At 45.5% G+C, this 17,949-nt stretch overlaps 1 protein-coding gene across 3 annotated transcripts in view; it reads right to left on the bottom strand.

The window, feature by feature from the left end:
* Positions 1 to 17,949, bottom strand: part of RALGPS2 (Ral GEF with PH domain and SH3 binding motif 2) — a 677,704-nt gene that overhangs the window by 523,385 nt on the left and 136,370 nt on the right. For all 3 annotated transcript variants that reach the window (XM_030206437.1, XM_030206439.1, XM_030206438.1), the window contains one exon: positions 1,825 to 1,908. In XM_030206437.1, the coding sequence (XP_030062297.1) occupies positions 1,825 to 1,908 (84 nt within the window). The remainder of the gene's footprint in view (positions 1 to 1,824; positions 1,909 to 17,949) is intronic.

Genomic DNA, 17,949 nt, shown 5'->3' with positions numbered 1-17,949 from the left:
ATTTTGAAAACTATAATAGGAGACTAAATCTTCATCTGTTAAATTTTCCACGTACACCAGTATATACACCTTTGGAAATATTTAAAAGATATTTAATAGAGAATTTAAAATTTTCTCCTGAGAATAAACCACCTTTGAACAAAATTTATTATTTACCCACAAAAAATAGTAATGAAGATTTACAAAATCTCCCACAACCACAAGGGGATTGAAATGTAACAGATTGAAACTTCTTTATCACCAACAATGGAGAGACAAACACTTTTTTATATCTCAACAAGATCAGGAGACAGTGCGGAAAATGGCTTTGAAGAACTTACAAATTCCATTCTATGGTGGAAAAATCTTGGTTTTCCCAGACGTAACTAAACAAACCCAGGCAAGAAGAAAAGAATTCCTTGCATTAAGAACTTCCACCTTGACACTGGGTGCATCATTTAATTTGAATTATCCTTGCAAATGTAATGTAAAATATTTAGGAGTTAAATAAGGGTTAAAGGGTTGGATTAAAATGTGGATAATGTGCTATGCTTTTCCTTTAAAGTAGTTTACATGAATCTTATCTCCTGAGTTTGTAACGGCTTCTATCCCTCAATTATGGTGGTCTAATATAAGTTATACACATTTCTTTTTATGCAGAATTTCTTTAAAATATTCCAACTGTTTTTGCCTATTCAAGTAGTATTCAAGTAGTAATCATTTTGAAAAATGATAAATAAAGAATTAAAAATATATATATATACAGAAAAGGGGACATATTTTACATGTCTACATTTACACATCAACAACCTAATCTGTAAATAACTAAAAGTAATCTATGAAACTAGATTGACTACCAATCTTCACAAATACGCAGGCAAATATTCCGTCACATTTCAGAGGAAATTTTGCCACTAAGCACAGGTCACAGGGGAAATTAGATTCAGGACATGCTTGGGGACTGACAAAAGGGAATGGTAAGAAAGGGGATTAAAGTTCAGGTAAAAAGTTTGGGTAAAAAGCTAGTGGTGTGCTCAATGTGGAAATTATACATTTACTGTAAGTGGAAAAATTGCAACTGGGCAGAATTGATGGGACAATGTTCTTTTTGCTGCTATCAATAGTTGAGTATTGTCACAGCAGGGCTGTGCCCTGTCTCACTGGCAGGCCTTACTGGGGGTGAGGTCAGGTCTCACAGCTCTCTCTGGAGAACCCCCATGCCAAGTCTTCAGTGCAGTAGGACGACGGCGACACCACTTTTGTCCCCAGTATCCTTAGGTGCATGTGCGTGTGCCAGAATGTCTTTTAAAGAGCCAAAGCACAGAGACTGGCTGGGCTCACTCAGATAACATCAGATGCCCAGTCCCTTTTAAGGCAGCTGGTCAACCTCTCTCACTGCCGTTGCAACATGTCTGTGGCTCCTGCCTTGCCTTCAGACCTGCTTTGTCTCCAACCTGCCTTGCCTCCAAGCCCAGCCTTGTCTCAGCCCTGCCTTGTCTCCAGTCTAGCCTTGCCTCCAGCCCAGCCTTGCCCTCAGCCTTGACTTGCCTGGTTACCAGCCTTGCCTCCGAGGGTTCCTGCTCACCCCAGGTCCCGGTTCTACCAGACATGCCCCCAAGGGCTCTTCTCAGAGCCACCCCAGGTCCTGGTTCCACCCTCCCTTCTAGGAGTGACTCGCCTGCTGGCAGTCAGGACCCTCCTGGCCTCTAGGTTGGGAGGACGGTGGATGCCCAGTTATGGTCCAAGGGCTCACCCCCATCTTGACTCGTGACGAGTATTGACTACTAATAAAATGTTTAGCTTTTCATATGTAACCAAAATACTATATTAACAATAGAAACTCACTTGGTTAAATCTTCTGGTAAAGGCAACTGCATTTGGAGCAGAACTGTACTTCTCTTTTTTGTTCCAACCACAGCTCGACAACTCCTGCAAAAGAAGGATAAGAATAAACATTTTTCTGATGTTTCAGAGACACCAGCTAAAATATTTAACAGCGGAAGATTCTAATATGAAAACACAGTTATTTCTAAAAAATTAGGACATTAAATTATTGGAGGACTATCCCTAGTAGGCCACACAAAGAAAAGTTTTTACAAAATGCACCTTATAATCCACTGCCAATAAAACTCAATGTGATGACTGAATGAACATAAATTACCATCTGAATGGTCTGTTACCATTACTTTAAAAGGGTAATGAGATCTCTGCTGTTATTCTGAAAGCATTTGTGAAATCAGTATTTAAAATTGCCAAAACTCTGGTTAATAAAGTTTGTGTGGGCTGTTTTCTGTGTATAATTCCCATGGTCTTCAGGCTTCAATGGCAGGATGTAGGTTGCCCTGCTGTAGTAAGTGTGCTCTGTACACCAGTGTTTCCCAAGGCTGGTCTTGGAGTACCCTTTGCCAGTCAGGTTTTCACAATGAATATGCATGAAAAAAGATTTGCATATAATGGAAGCAAATCAAGTTCATGAATATTCATTATGAATATCTTGAAAACCTGACTGGCAAGGGGTCCTCCAGGACTGGACTTGGGGAAACACTGATGCAAACAGTACAAGTCCTCACAACATGGGTGAAATCACAATTTAGTTTCCAGTACACAAAGTATCTGCAAGATTTGTGTACATGTCCTCACAAAAGCCAAATACACATTGATGTACATGTCCTCACAAAAGCCAAATGCACATTGATGTACAAGACATCTGGCAGTAATAGCAAAAGCATGGTTTCTAGGAGATATATCAAAAACATCATATCCTGAGAGTATCACATTTCATCTGTTTTAGCCACAACCAGTTTAGACTGCAAGTGGTGAGACAGGCTGAATAACCTCTATAGCCTGTGGAAAATGGAATGCATATATTGAATCATATAAAGTTAATCTGCTACAATTCACACAGATAACATTGTACAGTGGCACATCTTCTTGACTTCAGGCATTCAAGACCTTAGAACTTTTATTAAGTAGCATATTAGAAAATTCTCTGTGTTTCTTGCCTTATTTATATCCGACTATCACTGATAAATGCAAAAGTTTGGCTTCATTGAAACAAAGTGCCAGCTGAAGTTAAGTGTATCTGTTTAAATACAGGCTGAATCATTAGGGGTGGGGAGCTTGCCACATATGAACCTCTTGTGCTTGCAAGAGGCCATGGATTGAGATGGCCAGAGCAGTGACTCATGGTTCCTTGATGAAGATGCCAAAAACATCTTAATGGGGCTCTGTTTCCTACTGCATTGGAAACAGAACCTCTTGACAACTCAAGAGATGCCCTCATAGGGAAACTCATTTCATACAGGAACAGGGGATGGGTCACGGGTGGCACCTGTAAAATACCATCTATTGCTTAAGAGTGGAATGGAGGAGTGGCCTAGTGGTAAGAGCACTGGTCTTGTAAACCAGAGGTGGCCAGTTCAAATCCCACTGCTGCTCCTTGTGATCTTGGGCAAGTTACTTAACCCTCCATTGCCTCAGGTACAAACTTAGATTGTGAGCCCTCCTGGGACAGAGAAATATCCAGAGTACCTGAATGTAACTCACCTTGAGCTACTACTGAAAAAGGTGTGAGCAAAATCTAAATAAATAAATCTAAATAAATAAGAGAAGTCTGTGTCGACAGCAGCGTGTTTATGTATATTAACATTTTGACACACTGACTAACTTTATCAGATCATGGTGGTTTACAAATAAAAACAAGAAAATTTACAAGAAAATAATTCCAATATACAGATAGGAAAGATCTACTACATTCATAACAAGAGCAATCATATTTAAATGACAAAATGGCACACACACTTGGAGGCTCATTTTCAAAGCACTTAGCCTCCCAAAGTTCCATAGAAACCTATGGAACTTAGCCTCCCAAAGTGCTTTGAAAATATGCCTCTTGGTCTGCGCAGTCAGAACACAGAGAATCTTATGCTGGGGCAGCCTTTACACAACCAGTATTGAAGCACGACAGAGTAAGGCAAAGGTTAATACTACTATTTGACTGGAATCTCTCTGATGGTGCAGAAAGGACAGGTGAATGATGCACATGTCAGCGCTTAGGAGCAGCACTCAATCACATCTGTATTTAGGTCCTGTGCTTTCTAACGTTTTGATGGTACTGAACGACCTTGGCTGTTACCTGAAGACTTTCTTGATATGACTTCGCTCTGATCAGCCAATCGTCCAGATAGGGACGAACAAGCATACCCTGCCTGGGGAGAGCTGCCGCGACCACCACCGTTACCTTGTTAAAGGTCTGAGGGGCCGCCCCCAGCACAAATGGCATGGCACAGAACTGATAACGGCGCCACAACACTGCAAAACGAAGGAATCTCTGATGCTGCGAAGAATCAGACTGTGCAAATAAGCTTCGGTCAAGTCCAACGCTGTGAGAAATTCTCCTGACTGTACCACAACAATGACCTATCAAACATCTTTGCAATCACCAGGAGCTTCATCTTCTACCTCATCATCCCAAAGCAGCCTAGGGCACTTAGGTAAGACAGACTGAGGACCCCTGAGAAGGGAGCTGAGTGCTTCAAAAGAAAGGTCTTACATATGGTCAATACACATTCTGGGGGAAAACCTCCCTCAACTGCCCCAGGAATTGCCACAGAAGCTACAGAAGGAGGGGAACCAAGTGACATGAGCCACAGGGGCCACTCTGACTCTGCAGCATGCGAATCCAAAATGGCAGTAGTTCCCGTCGAAACACGAACTGCCAGTCTGTTGACGCCCGATTCTCCACCCGGGGCCGCGGCTCCACTAGCGCTGCTAAAGCGCACTGAAACTAACTGTTCGGGAGCCCCTGAACACACAGATGCCATGCAATATTTGCAAACCCAGATGTCAACACCCTGTGGCGCTGACAAACCGTGTAGTGCTTCAACTTTTCACTCATGGACCCCGAGCAGAACAGAGCACACAAAGACACAGCGGAGAGACAGCCACTCCAAGTCGGTAAGAGAGCAGAACTGGCAGCAACCAGCAAACCAAAGCAGAGACCCCATTTGGCTTTTTTTTTTTTTTTTTTCAAAACTCTCTCTTTTTTTTTTTTTTGTTCAAGGAAAAAAAAAAGGAAGTGGCTGTCTCCCCTCAGCACTCAAACACCCTTCCCTCAAAGAGGTGAGGCACGAAGTCCAAAAAAGGACTACAGGGGGTGGAAGGGGGGAGAGACTCGGCTACCCGAGTGTAGCACCCCTGAGACAATAGAGAACTCCCATGGGCCTCAGCCTCTGCCAGCAAGCTAACCCTATTAGCTTGTTTGTTTGCACTGGGGCTGGGAGCACAGATAGGATAGCATGAACCGGTATCTTTTCTTTTTTTTCCAATAATCTCTTCTTCTTCTTTTTTTTTTTTGCCTGTACAAAGATAAGAATAAAGAAGCAGAAACAAAAAGCAAGAAGAAAATACTGAGACTGAAGGGCTCACCACACCAACCACCTACTGGAGACCAAGAACAACGATTCAAACTGAGGCTGGGCATGAGTATTATAGGCTCACATCAGAATCAAAGTTCTCAGTCTCCACCTGCTGGAAGGCGTGCACAATCCATCAGTCATTTCTGATTCAGTCAGGAGGGATGCTAAGGAAACTCATGTTACACCTACATTTCGCAAACAAGTTCTGGAAAGCATCCAATTAGTTCACTGCACAATGTTATTTATACATATGACTAGTGATTCTACTTGTCTTCAGAAAAAAAAACACAGGATAGTGCAATATTCTTCTACACTGCTGCTGTTAGGCAGCAAGACAAGTTTTGCACTCACTGAAATACTTCCTTGTGCATAATGAATTCTAAAGCAATCAACTACCAGTGGTACTTTGAGGGACCAACAGGACCTTTAAGCACTAAGCCAAGAACCATTCAAAAAACGATCAGAAGAAAGCAACACAATGATGAAAATACCAACAATTATCTATTGCAGATGCTCCGCAAGGCATGCAAGATGGAAATAAAATACTTTGTGAAACTCTTCTTTAAGTAAAAACAAACATATTTGTCATACTCAAAGTCACTTAAATTAAAACAACCCCAGTTTTTGTTTTTTTTACTAACTCAAGATTATACTTGTTTGCAGAGACAGTGAAAAACATTATTTTGTTAAGAAAGTCAAACTTAAAACGCCTCTCACGTAAGTGGAAAAGTATTCCAAGTCATATGGAAACCTTATGGAATTCCTTAACTCCTGTGGCAAGAAGCAGATTACTCAAACAGTAAGTCTTAAGGATGTCAGAGTGGAAACCAGGGGCATAGACAGCCCTCTGATTTGGGGGGGGGGGGAGAGGTAGATTGAGGGGGTCAACGCATTCTCTCCATCTCCCCCCCCCCCCCAAAAAAAAAGGTGTACCAAATATATATTTTCCTGTTGGGGATGCAGAAGCCCCACCAGCCAAACCTTGTCCTTGCGCTGCTGCTGTACATGCCTCCAGCCGCCAAAACTCCACAAGCATGCTGAGTTCTTGTGCAAACTGAGCATGCGCAAGGAGTTCTGGCATCAGCAGCTGGAGGCATGCCGCTCACTTCTTCTGTACTGCAACAGCACAAGAAGGAGGTGAGCAGCTCAGCAACAAATTTCTTTGGCTGGTGGGGTTTCAGCACCCCCACTAGCCATTTATCGGGAGCTGCACATTTGGAGGGGGTCTGAGCCCAAAGTGGGAGGTCAGGTCCTGAGGCCCCTCTGTGGCTATGCCACTGGTGGAAACAAAGGTCTATATGAAGAGCAATATCTGACAGTTGTGAAGGGGGTAGAGGTGGTAGGAGGAAGGTCAAGGTATAAATAAAATACTGTAGTACAATCCTCCCGCGATTTAACAACTTTGAATAACTTTGTGTCATCAGCAAATTTATTTACCTCACTAGTTACTCCCATCTCTAGGTCATTTATAAATATGTTAAAAAGCAGCAGTCCCAGCACAGACCCCTGGGGAACCCCACTAACTACCCTTCTCCATTGAGAATACTGACCATTTAACCCTACTCTGTTTTTTATCTTTTATCCAGTTTTTAATCCACAATAGGACAGTACCTCCTATCCCATGACCCTCCAAATTCCTCTGGAGTCTTTCATGAGGTACTTTGTCAAACGCCTTCTGAAAATCCAGATACACAATATCAACCGGCTCCCCTTTATCCACATGTTTGTTCACCCCTTCAAAGAAATGTAGTAGATTGGTGAGGCAAGATTTCCCTTCACTAAATCCATGTTGACTTTGTCTCATTAATCCATGCTTTTGAATATGCTCTGTAATTTTGTTCTTAATAATAGTCTCTACCATTTTGCCCGTTAAGGAATATTAATATGTACAATCTGAAAAATAATTCTGGACTATACCTGCAGTCAAATTATAGCATTCAAATCTGTGGAGCCATACCCAAAGCCTTCATATCCTCTTTATTTTTTATAAAGTCTAATAACTGTTTGGAGTTAACAAATAGGAATTACCCTCAAAAAGAACACAACAATTACAAGGACATTTTAATAGGCTAGCCTCGAGTGCCAGAGAACTTGGTTTTAAAGCAAATAATTCCTCTCTCATCCTTTCCATAGCCTTTGATTGATCAGGAAATACCAGAATATTAGATCCCAAAAACTAGTGCGGTACCAAAGTACAATCCATCTCTAAAGCGACAGTAGCCACTAAAGTTAACCTCTGAGTAATCACCTCTAAGGAGGATTGTAAAGTTTGTTAAATCCAAAAACATATGCTTCATAGTTCCTTCTTGTATTGACACCCCCTGGAGTCTTTCATGACTAACTACCCCACTAACTACCCTTCTCCATTGAGAATACTGACCATTTAACCCTACTCTGTTTTTTTATCTTTTATCAAGTTTTTAATCCACAATAGGACAGTACCTCCTATCCCATGACTCTCCAAATTCCTCTGGAGTCTTTCATGAGGTACTTTGTCAAACGCCTTCTGAAAATCCAGATACACAATATCAACTGGCTCACCTTTATCCACATGTTTGTTCACCCCTTCAAAGAAATGCAACAGATTGGTGAGGCAAGATTTCCCTTTAATAAATCCATGTTGGCTTTGTCTCATTAATCCATGGATTTGAATATGCTCTGTAATTTTGTTCTTTACAATAGTCTCTACCATTTTGCCCGGCACTGACGTCAAACTCTCCGGTCTATAATTTCTCGGATCTACTCTGGAACCTTTTTAAAAAATAAGCGTTACATTGACCACCCTCCAATCTTCCGGTACATAAGTAATGCCACACTGGGAAAGGACCAAGGGTCCATCGAGCCCAGTATCCTGTCCACGACAGCGGCCAATCTAGGTCAAGGGCACCTGGCAAGCTTCCCAAACGTACAAACATTCTATACATGTTATTCCCGGAATTGTGGATTTTTCCCAAGTCCATTTAGTAGTGGTTTATGGAATTGTCCTTTAGGAAACCGTCTAACCCCCTTTTAAACTCTGCCAAGCTAACCGCCTTCACCACGTTCTCCGGCAACGAATTCCAGAGTTTAATTACGCGTTGGGTGAAGAAAATATTTTCTCCGATTTGTTTTAAATTTATTACACTGTAGTTTCATCGCATGCCCCCTAGTCCTAGTATTTTTGGAAAGCGTGAACAGACGCTTCACATCCACCTGTTCCACTCCACTCATTATTTTACATAACTCTATCATGTCTCCCCTCAGCCGTCTCTTCTCCAAGCTGGAAAGCCCTAACCTCCTTAGTCTTTCTTCATAGGGAAGTCGTCCCATCCCCACTATCATTTTAGTCGCCCTTTGCTGCACCTTTTCCAATTCCATTATATCTTTCTTGAGATGCAGCGACCAGAATTGAACACAATAATCAAGGTGCGGTCGTACCATGGAGTGATATAACAGCATTATAACATCCTCACACCTGTTTTCCATACCTTTCCTAATAATACCCAACATTCTATTCGCTTTCCAAGTCGCAGCAGCACACTGAGCAGAAGGTTTCAGCGTATTATCGACGACGACACCCAGATCCCTTTCTTGGTCCGTAACTCCAAACGTGGAACCTTGCATGACGTAGCTATAATTCGAGTTCTTTTTTCCCACATGAATCACCTTGCACTTGCTCACATTAAACGTCATCTGCCATTTAGCTGCCCAGTCTTCCAGTCTCGTAAGGTCCTTCTGTAATTTTTCACAATCCTGTCGCGAGTTAACGACTTTGAATAACTTTGTGTCAATTTTAAGGATAAATTACATATTACTAACAATAGCTCCGCAAGTTCATTTTTCAGTTCTATCAGTACTCTGGGATGAATACCATCCGGTTCAGGAGATTTGCTACTCTTCAATTTGTAGAACTGCCCCATTACATCCTCCAGGTTTATAGAGAATTCATTCAGTTTTTCCAACTCGTCAGCTTTGAATACCATTTCTGGCACCAGTATGTCTCCCAAATCTTCCTCGGTGAAGACCGAATTCATTTACATAGTAACATAGTAACATAGTAGATGACGGCAGAAAAAGACCTGCACGGTCCAACCAGTCTGCCCAACAAGATAACTCATATTTGCTACTTTTTGTGTATACCCTACTTTGATTTGTACCTGTGCTCTTCAGGGAACAGACCGTATAAGTCTGCCCAGCACTATCTCCGCCTCCCAACCACCAGCCCCACCTCCCAACCACCGGCTCTGGCACAGACCGTACAAGTCTGCCCAGCACTATCCCCGCCTCCCAACCACCAGTCCCGCTTCCCACCACCGGCTCTGGCACAGACCGTACAAGTCTGCCCAGAACTATCCCCGCCTCCCAACCACCAGCCCCGCCTCCCGATCTTGACATTTAATCTCTCCGCTATGACTTTGTCTTCCCTGATCGCACCTTTTACCCCTCAGTCATCTAGCAGTCCAATCGATTCTTTTGCTGGTTTCCTGCTTTTAATATACCTAAAAAAAAAAAACATTTTTATGGACTTTGCCTGATTGGGGCAAGGCTAAGCAACTAGCGCAAAGTAACTGTCAAGTGTTGAAGTTGAAATCTTTCATGGAAGAGGGGTGTGTCAAGATGGTGCCGTGAGCAGGTGTGCAGTAAGCGAGCTCCTACTTTGTTTTTGCCGAACATTTAATTCTTCTTTTTAACATGCCCCATACAAAACGCAAGGGGACGATTCGGGGGATTCCCCCCCCTACTGAGACGTCTACCTCGGCGAAACCAGGATTGGAATGCTTCTTCCCCGCTGTTTCTCGAATAAGCGGGAGGGATTCCATAGCGGAAGGAGCTGGTGAAGTAGTCCCCCCGCTGAAAGCTGAAACATCTCTTTCTCCCCCGCCGAGCTCTAAGCTTCCTCCACGCCCAGCAACTGCAGCGAGTCAGGCGGGGTTTCCTGAGGAACCTGGAAAGGGTAAATCCGGTGAGCCCTGTGGGGAACCTGAACTTGCAGCGATACCATCAGTAGCGGGCTTAGAAACGGAGGTAAATCTGGGGGCAATTTGGCTGAAATTGCTTGAAATGGAGAAAACCTTACGGCAGTCATCTGAAGAGGTGAAAACTTTGAATTTGAATATGCAGGAAGTGAAGAACTCTATAGTAACGGTGAGACAAGATTTTGTTTTGGAAATAGAGGCCTTGCAGAGAGAGACTAAGCAAACAGATGAATTTAAGTTGGCTGTGATAAAAGATAATTTAGAAATAAGAAGAAAGATTGAACAAATGGAGAACTTCAATAGGAGATTGAATCTTCGGTTGTTAAATTTTTCTATACTTTTGGGAGTGTCTCCATTGGATATGTTTACTAGATTTTTGAAAGAGAATTTGAAGTTTCCCCAAGAAGTTATACCACCATTGAATAAAATCTATTATGTACCAACTACAATGAAAAATTCAGAAGGAGAAAGATCTATTGACTTGCAAAATGTTACAGCCATATTGGAACAATCTCTTGAAGATGCATGTGAAAGGGGGACACTGATTGTTTCCTTTGTCTTCCAGCAAGATTTAAATTCAATAATGCGACTTTACTTTAAATCAGTTAACCGCATATTTGGGGGGCCAAAAAGTATGGTTATACCCAGATGTAACTAAGATTACACAAGAGAAAAGAAAAAAGTTTCTCTCTATGAGGTCCAAAATACTTGAACTAGGAGGTTTCTTCCTTCTTGCATACCCGTGCAAATGTGTCATAAGTTTAAATCAGATAAAATATGTTTATTATATGCCTGATCAGCTTAAATCCTTCCTAGAAGCTAAACAACAATAGAGACAAAATAGAATGAGAAAAAACGCCATAGTTGCTTTAATTATTGTTTGACTTTGAAAGTAAACTTCACTATTTTCCTACCCCCCCCCCCCCCCCATCTGAGATTGGGGTCTAATGAAGCCATTGTTTTAAGATATGTCTTGAAAAGACTGTATCTTTCCTTTCTTTGTAATAATGTTAGAGATATACTTAGGCTGTATTTTACTTATATGTATATAAAAATTATATACCATTAGGCTGTATTTTACTTATATGTATATAAAAATTATATACCATAAGAAATCTTTCATGGAAAAATAGAAGTTGCTTACCTGTAACGGTAGTTCTCCTTGGACAGATGATCTTGCAGCCACACAAGTGAAGTGACTCCCCCATGACGTCACGGACCCGGACCTATAGCAAAGCTTAAAGCTTTAATTAAAACGTAGCTTACTACGCCTGCGTGCAGCTTCCCGCCGTATCACCCCCCCCATAACCCCCCAGTAGTCACCGCCCCTTCCCAGTTTGGTAAAAAAGCTAGCGGCAACTTAAGGGAGGGTTGGGAGGGATTGTGTGGCTGCAAGATCATCTGTCCAAGGAGAACTACCGTTACAGGTAAGCAACTTCTATTTCTCCCTGGACAGATTTCTCTTGCAGCCACACAAGTGAAGATTCCCCAGCTCCACAGGTAACAGGTGAACAAGACGCCCCTGCGGGCACACATGGTACTGTAAAAGGAACAGAAGAAAAAAGGTAAACTGGTACCTGTGAGAGGAGGAGGTGGTAGTTGTCGCCTCAGGTCACAGAAGAAAGGACCGCCTGGCCGAAGGCCGCATCAGTAGCTGAAGCGGTATCCATGCAGTAATGTTTCACAAACGTGTGCACAGTGGACCACGTAGCTGCTCTGCAAATATCCTGCAGGGAAGTTCGTTGCAGATGAGCTTTCGTGGCCGCCATGGCCCTCAGATTATGAGCTGTAATATGCGGAATCTGTGAGGGAGTGGCTGCGGCGAGCTGGTAGCATAAGGTGATACAGTTCGCAATCCACTGGGATAGAGTCCCCTTGGTTACTGGCCTTGGGCGGTGAGGAGAGCGGAGTGAAAGGAATAATTGAGAAGGCCTATTGGTGCCTTTAGTTCTATCCAAATAGATGGTAAGGGCTCTTAGGCAATCCAGCGTATGAAATCTCTTATGGTCCTCGGAAACATGTGGAGGAGGAAAGAAGGTGGGCAGCATGATGGTTTGATTGAGATGGGAAGGTGAGACCACCTTCGGCAGAAACTTCGGATGAGTACGGAGCACCGCCTTATCGTGTAGTAGTTGAGTATAGGGTGGATAGTGGACGAGAGCCTGGATTTCGCCGATGCGCCGTGCCGAAGTCAACGTGATCAAGAACAGTGTTTTCCAAGTGAGATATTTGAGGTCGGTTGACTGAAGTGGCTCAAATGGAGAGGTTGTGAGTGCATTGAGCACCAGGTTAAGGTCCCATGCCTGAGTTGGAGGGCGAATGGGAGGATAGAGATGCATGAGTCCTTTGAGAAAGCGTTTCACCACAGGGTGCTGCATGAGGGATAAGTCATCCACCGGGTCATGGAACACCGAGAGAGCTGAGAGATGGAGCCGGATGGAGGAGTAAGACAGCTGTGACTCTGAAAGATGGAGCAGGTAATCCAAGACGCGGGAGAGAGGAGCGTTGGCAGGGTGGAGGTGATGGCCGGAACACCAGCGAGAGAAACGCTGCCATTTTGCATTGTAGGACTTGAGAGTAGAGTCCTTCCTGGACGCGAGGAGGACCCTCAGCACCCCATGTGAGAACATCAGGCTGGAGTGGGGCTGATCCGCCAGGCCATGAGGCGGAGGGATGCGAGGTTTGGGTGCAGGAGACTGCCCTGCTGCTGTGTGAGAAGGTCTGGTTCCAGAGGCAGCGGAAGTGGAGGGCATGTCGTAAGGTTCAGGAGAGCCGTGAACCAGGCTTGTCTCGGCCAGTACGGAGCTATTAACAACAGAGATGCTCCGTCTGATTTGGCCTTTTGGATTGTCTTGGAGATGAGAGGGATTGGAGGAAATGCATAGAGGAGGCCTTCTGTCCACGGAATGTGAAAGGCATCTTCTGCCAGTCTGCGCGGACTGGGAAACTTGGAGCAGAATCTGCGACACTTGGCGTTGAGAGGGGACGCGAAGAGATCGACTAGAGGGTGACCCCACTTGTCGAACAGATCTTGCGTAACAGTGGTCTTGAGTGACCACTCGTGCGGTTGTAGCTTCCTGCTGAGTGAGTCTGCCAAGGTATTCTGCACTCCGGGCAGGTAGGAGGCCGAGATGGTGGACTGAAGCTTCAGGACCACCTGCCAGAGATGTACAGCTTCCCGGCACAGCTGTCGGGAGCCGGTGCCGCCTTGCTTGTTGACATAGTACATGGCCACCTGATTGTCTGTCTGCACATGAATCCGCTGTTGCGAGAGGTGTGGCTGAAAGGCTTGAAGCGCTAATCTGATGGCTCGCAACTCTAGCAGGTTGATACTGTATGTCATTTCTTTGGGCGTCCAATGTCCTTGAGTCATGTAGGGGCCCAGATGCGCTCCCCACCCCTGCTTGGAGGTGTCGGTTGTTAGATAAACGGACGGCAGGGGGGGCCGGAAGGGCATACCCTGGAGGAGATGGGGGGCATGGGCCCACCATTGCAGCGAGGTCTTCAGACTGTGAGAGAGAGGTATCTTTGCAGATAGCGGCTGAAGAGCTTGGATCCACTTGTCCCGGAGGTGCCACTGTAGCGGTCTCATATGGAGCCTGGCTAGCGGGAGTACTGGAATGGTAGCCGCCATATGGCCCAGAAGCACGAGTAACGTTCGGGCAGATGTGACTGAGACCTGGGTCAGGCGGGCGATGAGGATGGAAATCCGTGTGGCCCTGTTGAGGGGCAAAAACGCTAGCATCTGCTGGGTATGGAGAACAGCTCCTATAAACTCGAGATGTTGCGTGGGAATGAGGTGAGATTTGTCCACGTTGATGAGGAATCCCAGAGTCTGGAGAAGTGAGGTGACCTTTGCTAGAGAGTGGAGGGCCTCCTGAGCAGTTGGCGACGCGATGAGCCAGTCGTCGAGGTAAGGGAAGATTGTGACCCTTTGCTGGCGCAGGTGAGCGATGATGGTGATGACACATTTTGTGAACACTCGTGGTGCTGAGGAGAGGCCGAAGGGAAGAACTCGGAATTGATAGTGGTGAGAGTGGACTTGAAAACGCAGGTAACTTCTGGACGCTGGGTGGATCGGGATGTGGAGATATGCATCCTGCAGGTCCAGGGACACAAGCCATGCGTTCTGATCGAGCAGTGGAAGAATCATTTGGAGAGTCGTCATGCGGAACTTCTCTTTTTTTAGAAATTTGTTCAGGGAGCGTAAGTCCAGAATAGAACGCAAACCGCCGTTCTTCTTCTGAATAAGAAAGAATCTGGAATAAAATCCTGTATTCTGGGAACATTCTGGTACCGGTTCGATTGCCCTGATGCGCAGGAGGCGGGAAATCTCGTCGTGAAGTAGGTGGATGTGAGACGAAGGAACTTGTGAAGTGACTATGCGGGGGAGAGGTGGGGGGGTCGTAAAGTGAAGAAGGTACCCCTGGTTGACAATGGAGAGGACCCACTTGTCCGATGTTATAGGGGGCCAATGAGGGGCAAAAATCTGAAGACGACCTCCCACCGGTAGCTGCATAGCCATCTGCTTGTCAAAAAGAGGATAAGGGCTTGGGCGCCGTCGAGGGCGCTGGTTTGGATGTCCGCCGCTCACGATATGTTTTCTTAGACTGCTGAGGTCTATGTTGCTTGTTGTTAAACCTGTAGTTTGTGTTGTATTTATTGAAGGGGTACTGTCGTCGAGGTTGATACCTCCTTTTCGGCGTGCCATAGGACGAGCGATGAAAGGACGACCTGGGCTGATTGATGTTGTCCTCTTCCAAGGTGTCCAGAGTGGTGCAATCTTGTTTGATGTTGTCGATGATATCCTTAACTCCGTCACCAAACAGGTTATCCCCTGTGCAGGGAGCATCAGCCACTCTGTTATGAACGTCCTCACGTAGGCCGGATGCTTTCAGCCACGCTAACCGGCGTGTGGAAAGGCCTACCGCGGCCCCTCGAACCGACGTGTCGTATGAGTCGTGGGCGGCTCTGATTAAATTGGTGGCGCATTCTTCCAGATTTTGAAGCAGTGGCCGGAATTGAGGTTGCAGTGCCGCAGGGAGGGAATCCAGTGCTCGTGAGAAGTTGTCTAGTATGGTGAATTGATAGTCGGTATAATGGAAGATGTGAAGCCCTATGCGGGCATTGAGCATGGAGCTTTGATACATCTTCTTACCCATGAGATCCATGAGCTTCATGTCTTTCGTTGGTGGAAAATTAGAATGGTCTCGTGAGCTTTTGTGTTTACGCATGGCGGACTGGACCACTATGGAGTGGTGAGATAGTTGTGGTTTACCGAAGCCCCAAGTATCTTGGACTTTGTATTTCGTATCCAAACTCTTCTTGGTGGGGAGAGATGTGAATGGGGTAGACCACACCAACTTGTGTTGGTCCGCCAGCACTTCGTGCAAAGGCAACGCGATGATGTCTTTCGGTGCCTCCTTATAGCGCAGAGCCTGTCATTTTTTGGATCGGGGATCCGGTTGAGAAGAGGAGGGAATATCCAAGGCTGATGCCAATTTGAGGAGAAATTTTGGATAGGAAGTATCCTCTGGTTGAGATGATTTAGATGGTAGTGGGGGAGAGGGGTCAGAAGGTAGACCCAAAGAGCCCGCGAGGAGATCGGAGTGGGCATCAGGAGAGGACGATCTGGAGCATCTCTGAGATGGGGGTGGGGAAGAGCCAGAGTCTGAAAAATTGTCTGCAGCCAGAGAGTCTGAAAAGGACTCTGAGCGTGAGCGCTGCCGAGGGGCTGGTCGATCCGGGGGCGAAATCCCTGCTGCCGCCGGACGTAGTGGTTGCTGGCTGGTCGTGGGGTGCTGGTGAGCTGAGAGATTTTGATTAGCCAAAAAAGCCCGCAGCAGATGGAGAATATCCTGGTTTGATTGGGACAGTGGCATAGAGGAGAAGTCCGCAGGAGAGACTGTTGCCCGAGCTCCTGAATGGTGGTGAGGAGAGAGTATCGCCTGTTTGTCCTGTGGAGAGAGAGGCATTGCCTGAGCCAGAGCAGGAGGAGAGGTGTCAGAAAAGTGCTTTGTAGCAGCCTGCAACTCAGGAGGGGAGGAGTAACCCTGATGGAGTGAAGCAGGGGAGGAGCTGTGGCTGTGATGCACAGGGTGGGCGGAGCCAGCTGTGTGATGCGATGAGTGGGAGGAGCCAGCCTTGTGATGCGAGTGGGAGGAGTCCTGACGGTGCCGATGAGCAGAGGAGGAGCTGCTTCGGTGCCGACGTGCAGGAGAAAGGCTTCCTCGGTGCCTATGGCCAGGGGAAAGGCTCTCCCGGTGCCGAATCTGATCGGAGGCACTCTCCCGGTGCCGAGGATGCAGTGGGGAAGAAGTGCTGCGGTGCCCAGAACGACCATGCTGGTTTTTCTCAACAGATGGTGTTTGCTGGGGTTGAGTCTGAGCACCGACAACTAGCTGGAGTTGTGGTGGCAGAGACTGTTGCCTTTTGCTAGGCAAAGCACTCTCCGGGGGTTCCTCACAGTGCCGTTTTTTATTCCTTGCTTTCTTACCCGACTGCTGAGGTAAGTCCTCCACTACTGCTTTCATCTTTAAGTGCCTTATCTGTCTCGTCCGAGGGAGCATGGCTGCACATTTATCGCAGCTGGAGTCTAAGTGCGTCGTGCCTAGGCAGTGGACACACCGGTCATGCGGGTCTGTGAGGGACATTTTGTTGGTACACTGTGAGCAGCGTTTAAATCCATGTTTCTTCGCCGACATGGTCGGGAAGAGGAGGGCTGCTAAATTAAATTGGTTGGTAATTGTTGAGAGAAAAAGTAGATAAAAAAATAACAAAAGAAAAAAATAAACGCGAGAGCTGCACTAACGAGTTAGTCAACGGGTCTGACCGCCAGAGCGGGAAGAATAAAACTGGGAAGGGGCGGTGACTACTGGGGGGTTATGGGGGGGGGTGATACGGCGGGAAGCTGCACGCAGGCGTAGTAAGCTACGTTTTAATTAAAGCTTTAAGCTTTGCTATAGGTCCGGGTCCGTGACGTCATGGGGGAGTCACTTCACTTGTGTGGCTGCAAGAGAAATCTGTCCAGGGAGAATCATGATTTTCGTTTAACTGCTTGTGAGACTCATATTCAAAAGACAGAGGAAACAGTCAAGAAGATTGATACTATATCAACTCCTTTGGTCAAAGACAATTCTGCTCTATTAATAAAATGTGAAAAATTTGGAAAATACAGTCAGACGCAAGAATTTGCATCTGATTAATTTCCCTAAGATGTCTGGGATTTCCACCCATGATATGTTCAGGAAATGTATGTTGGAATCTTTGCAAGTACATTCCCAATCGTTACCACCTATAGCTCGTGCTTATACTACTACTTAACATTTCTAAAGCGCTACTAGGGTTACGCAGCGCTGTACAATTTAACATAGAAGGACAGTCCCTGCTCAAAGAGCTTACAATCTAAAGGACAAATGTACAGTCAGTCAAGTAGGGGCAGTCAAAATGGGGCAGTCTAGATTTCCTGAATAGAGGTATAAAGGTTAGGTGCCGAAGGCGACATTGAAGAGGTGGGCTTTGAGCAAGGATTTGAAGATGGGTAGGGAGGGGGCTTGGCGTAAGGGCTCAGGAAGTTTATTCCAAGCATAGGGTGAGGC

This window comes from Microcaecilia unicolor, chromosome 6 (assembly GCF_901765095.1).
Source record: "Microcaecilia unicolor chromosome 6, aMicUni1.1, whole genome shotgun sequence".
NCBI lineage: Eukaryota > Metazoa > Chordata > Amphibia > Gymnophiona > Siphonopidae > Microcaecilia > Microcaecilia unicolor.
Note: the sequence above shows the minus strand (reverse complement) of the source record. Positions and strands in the feature narration are given on the sequence as shown.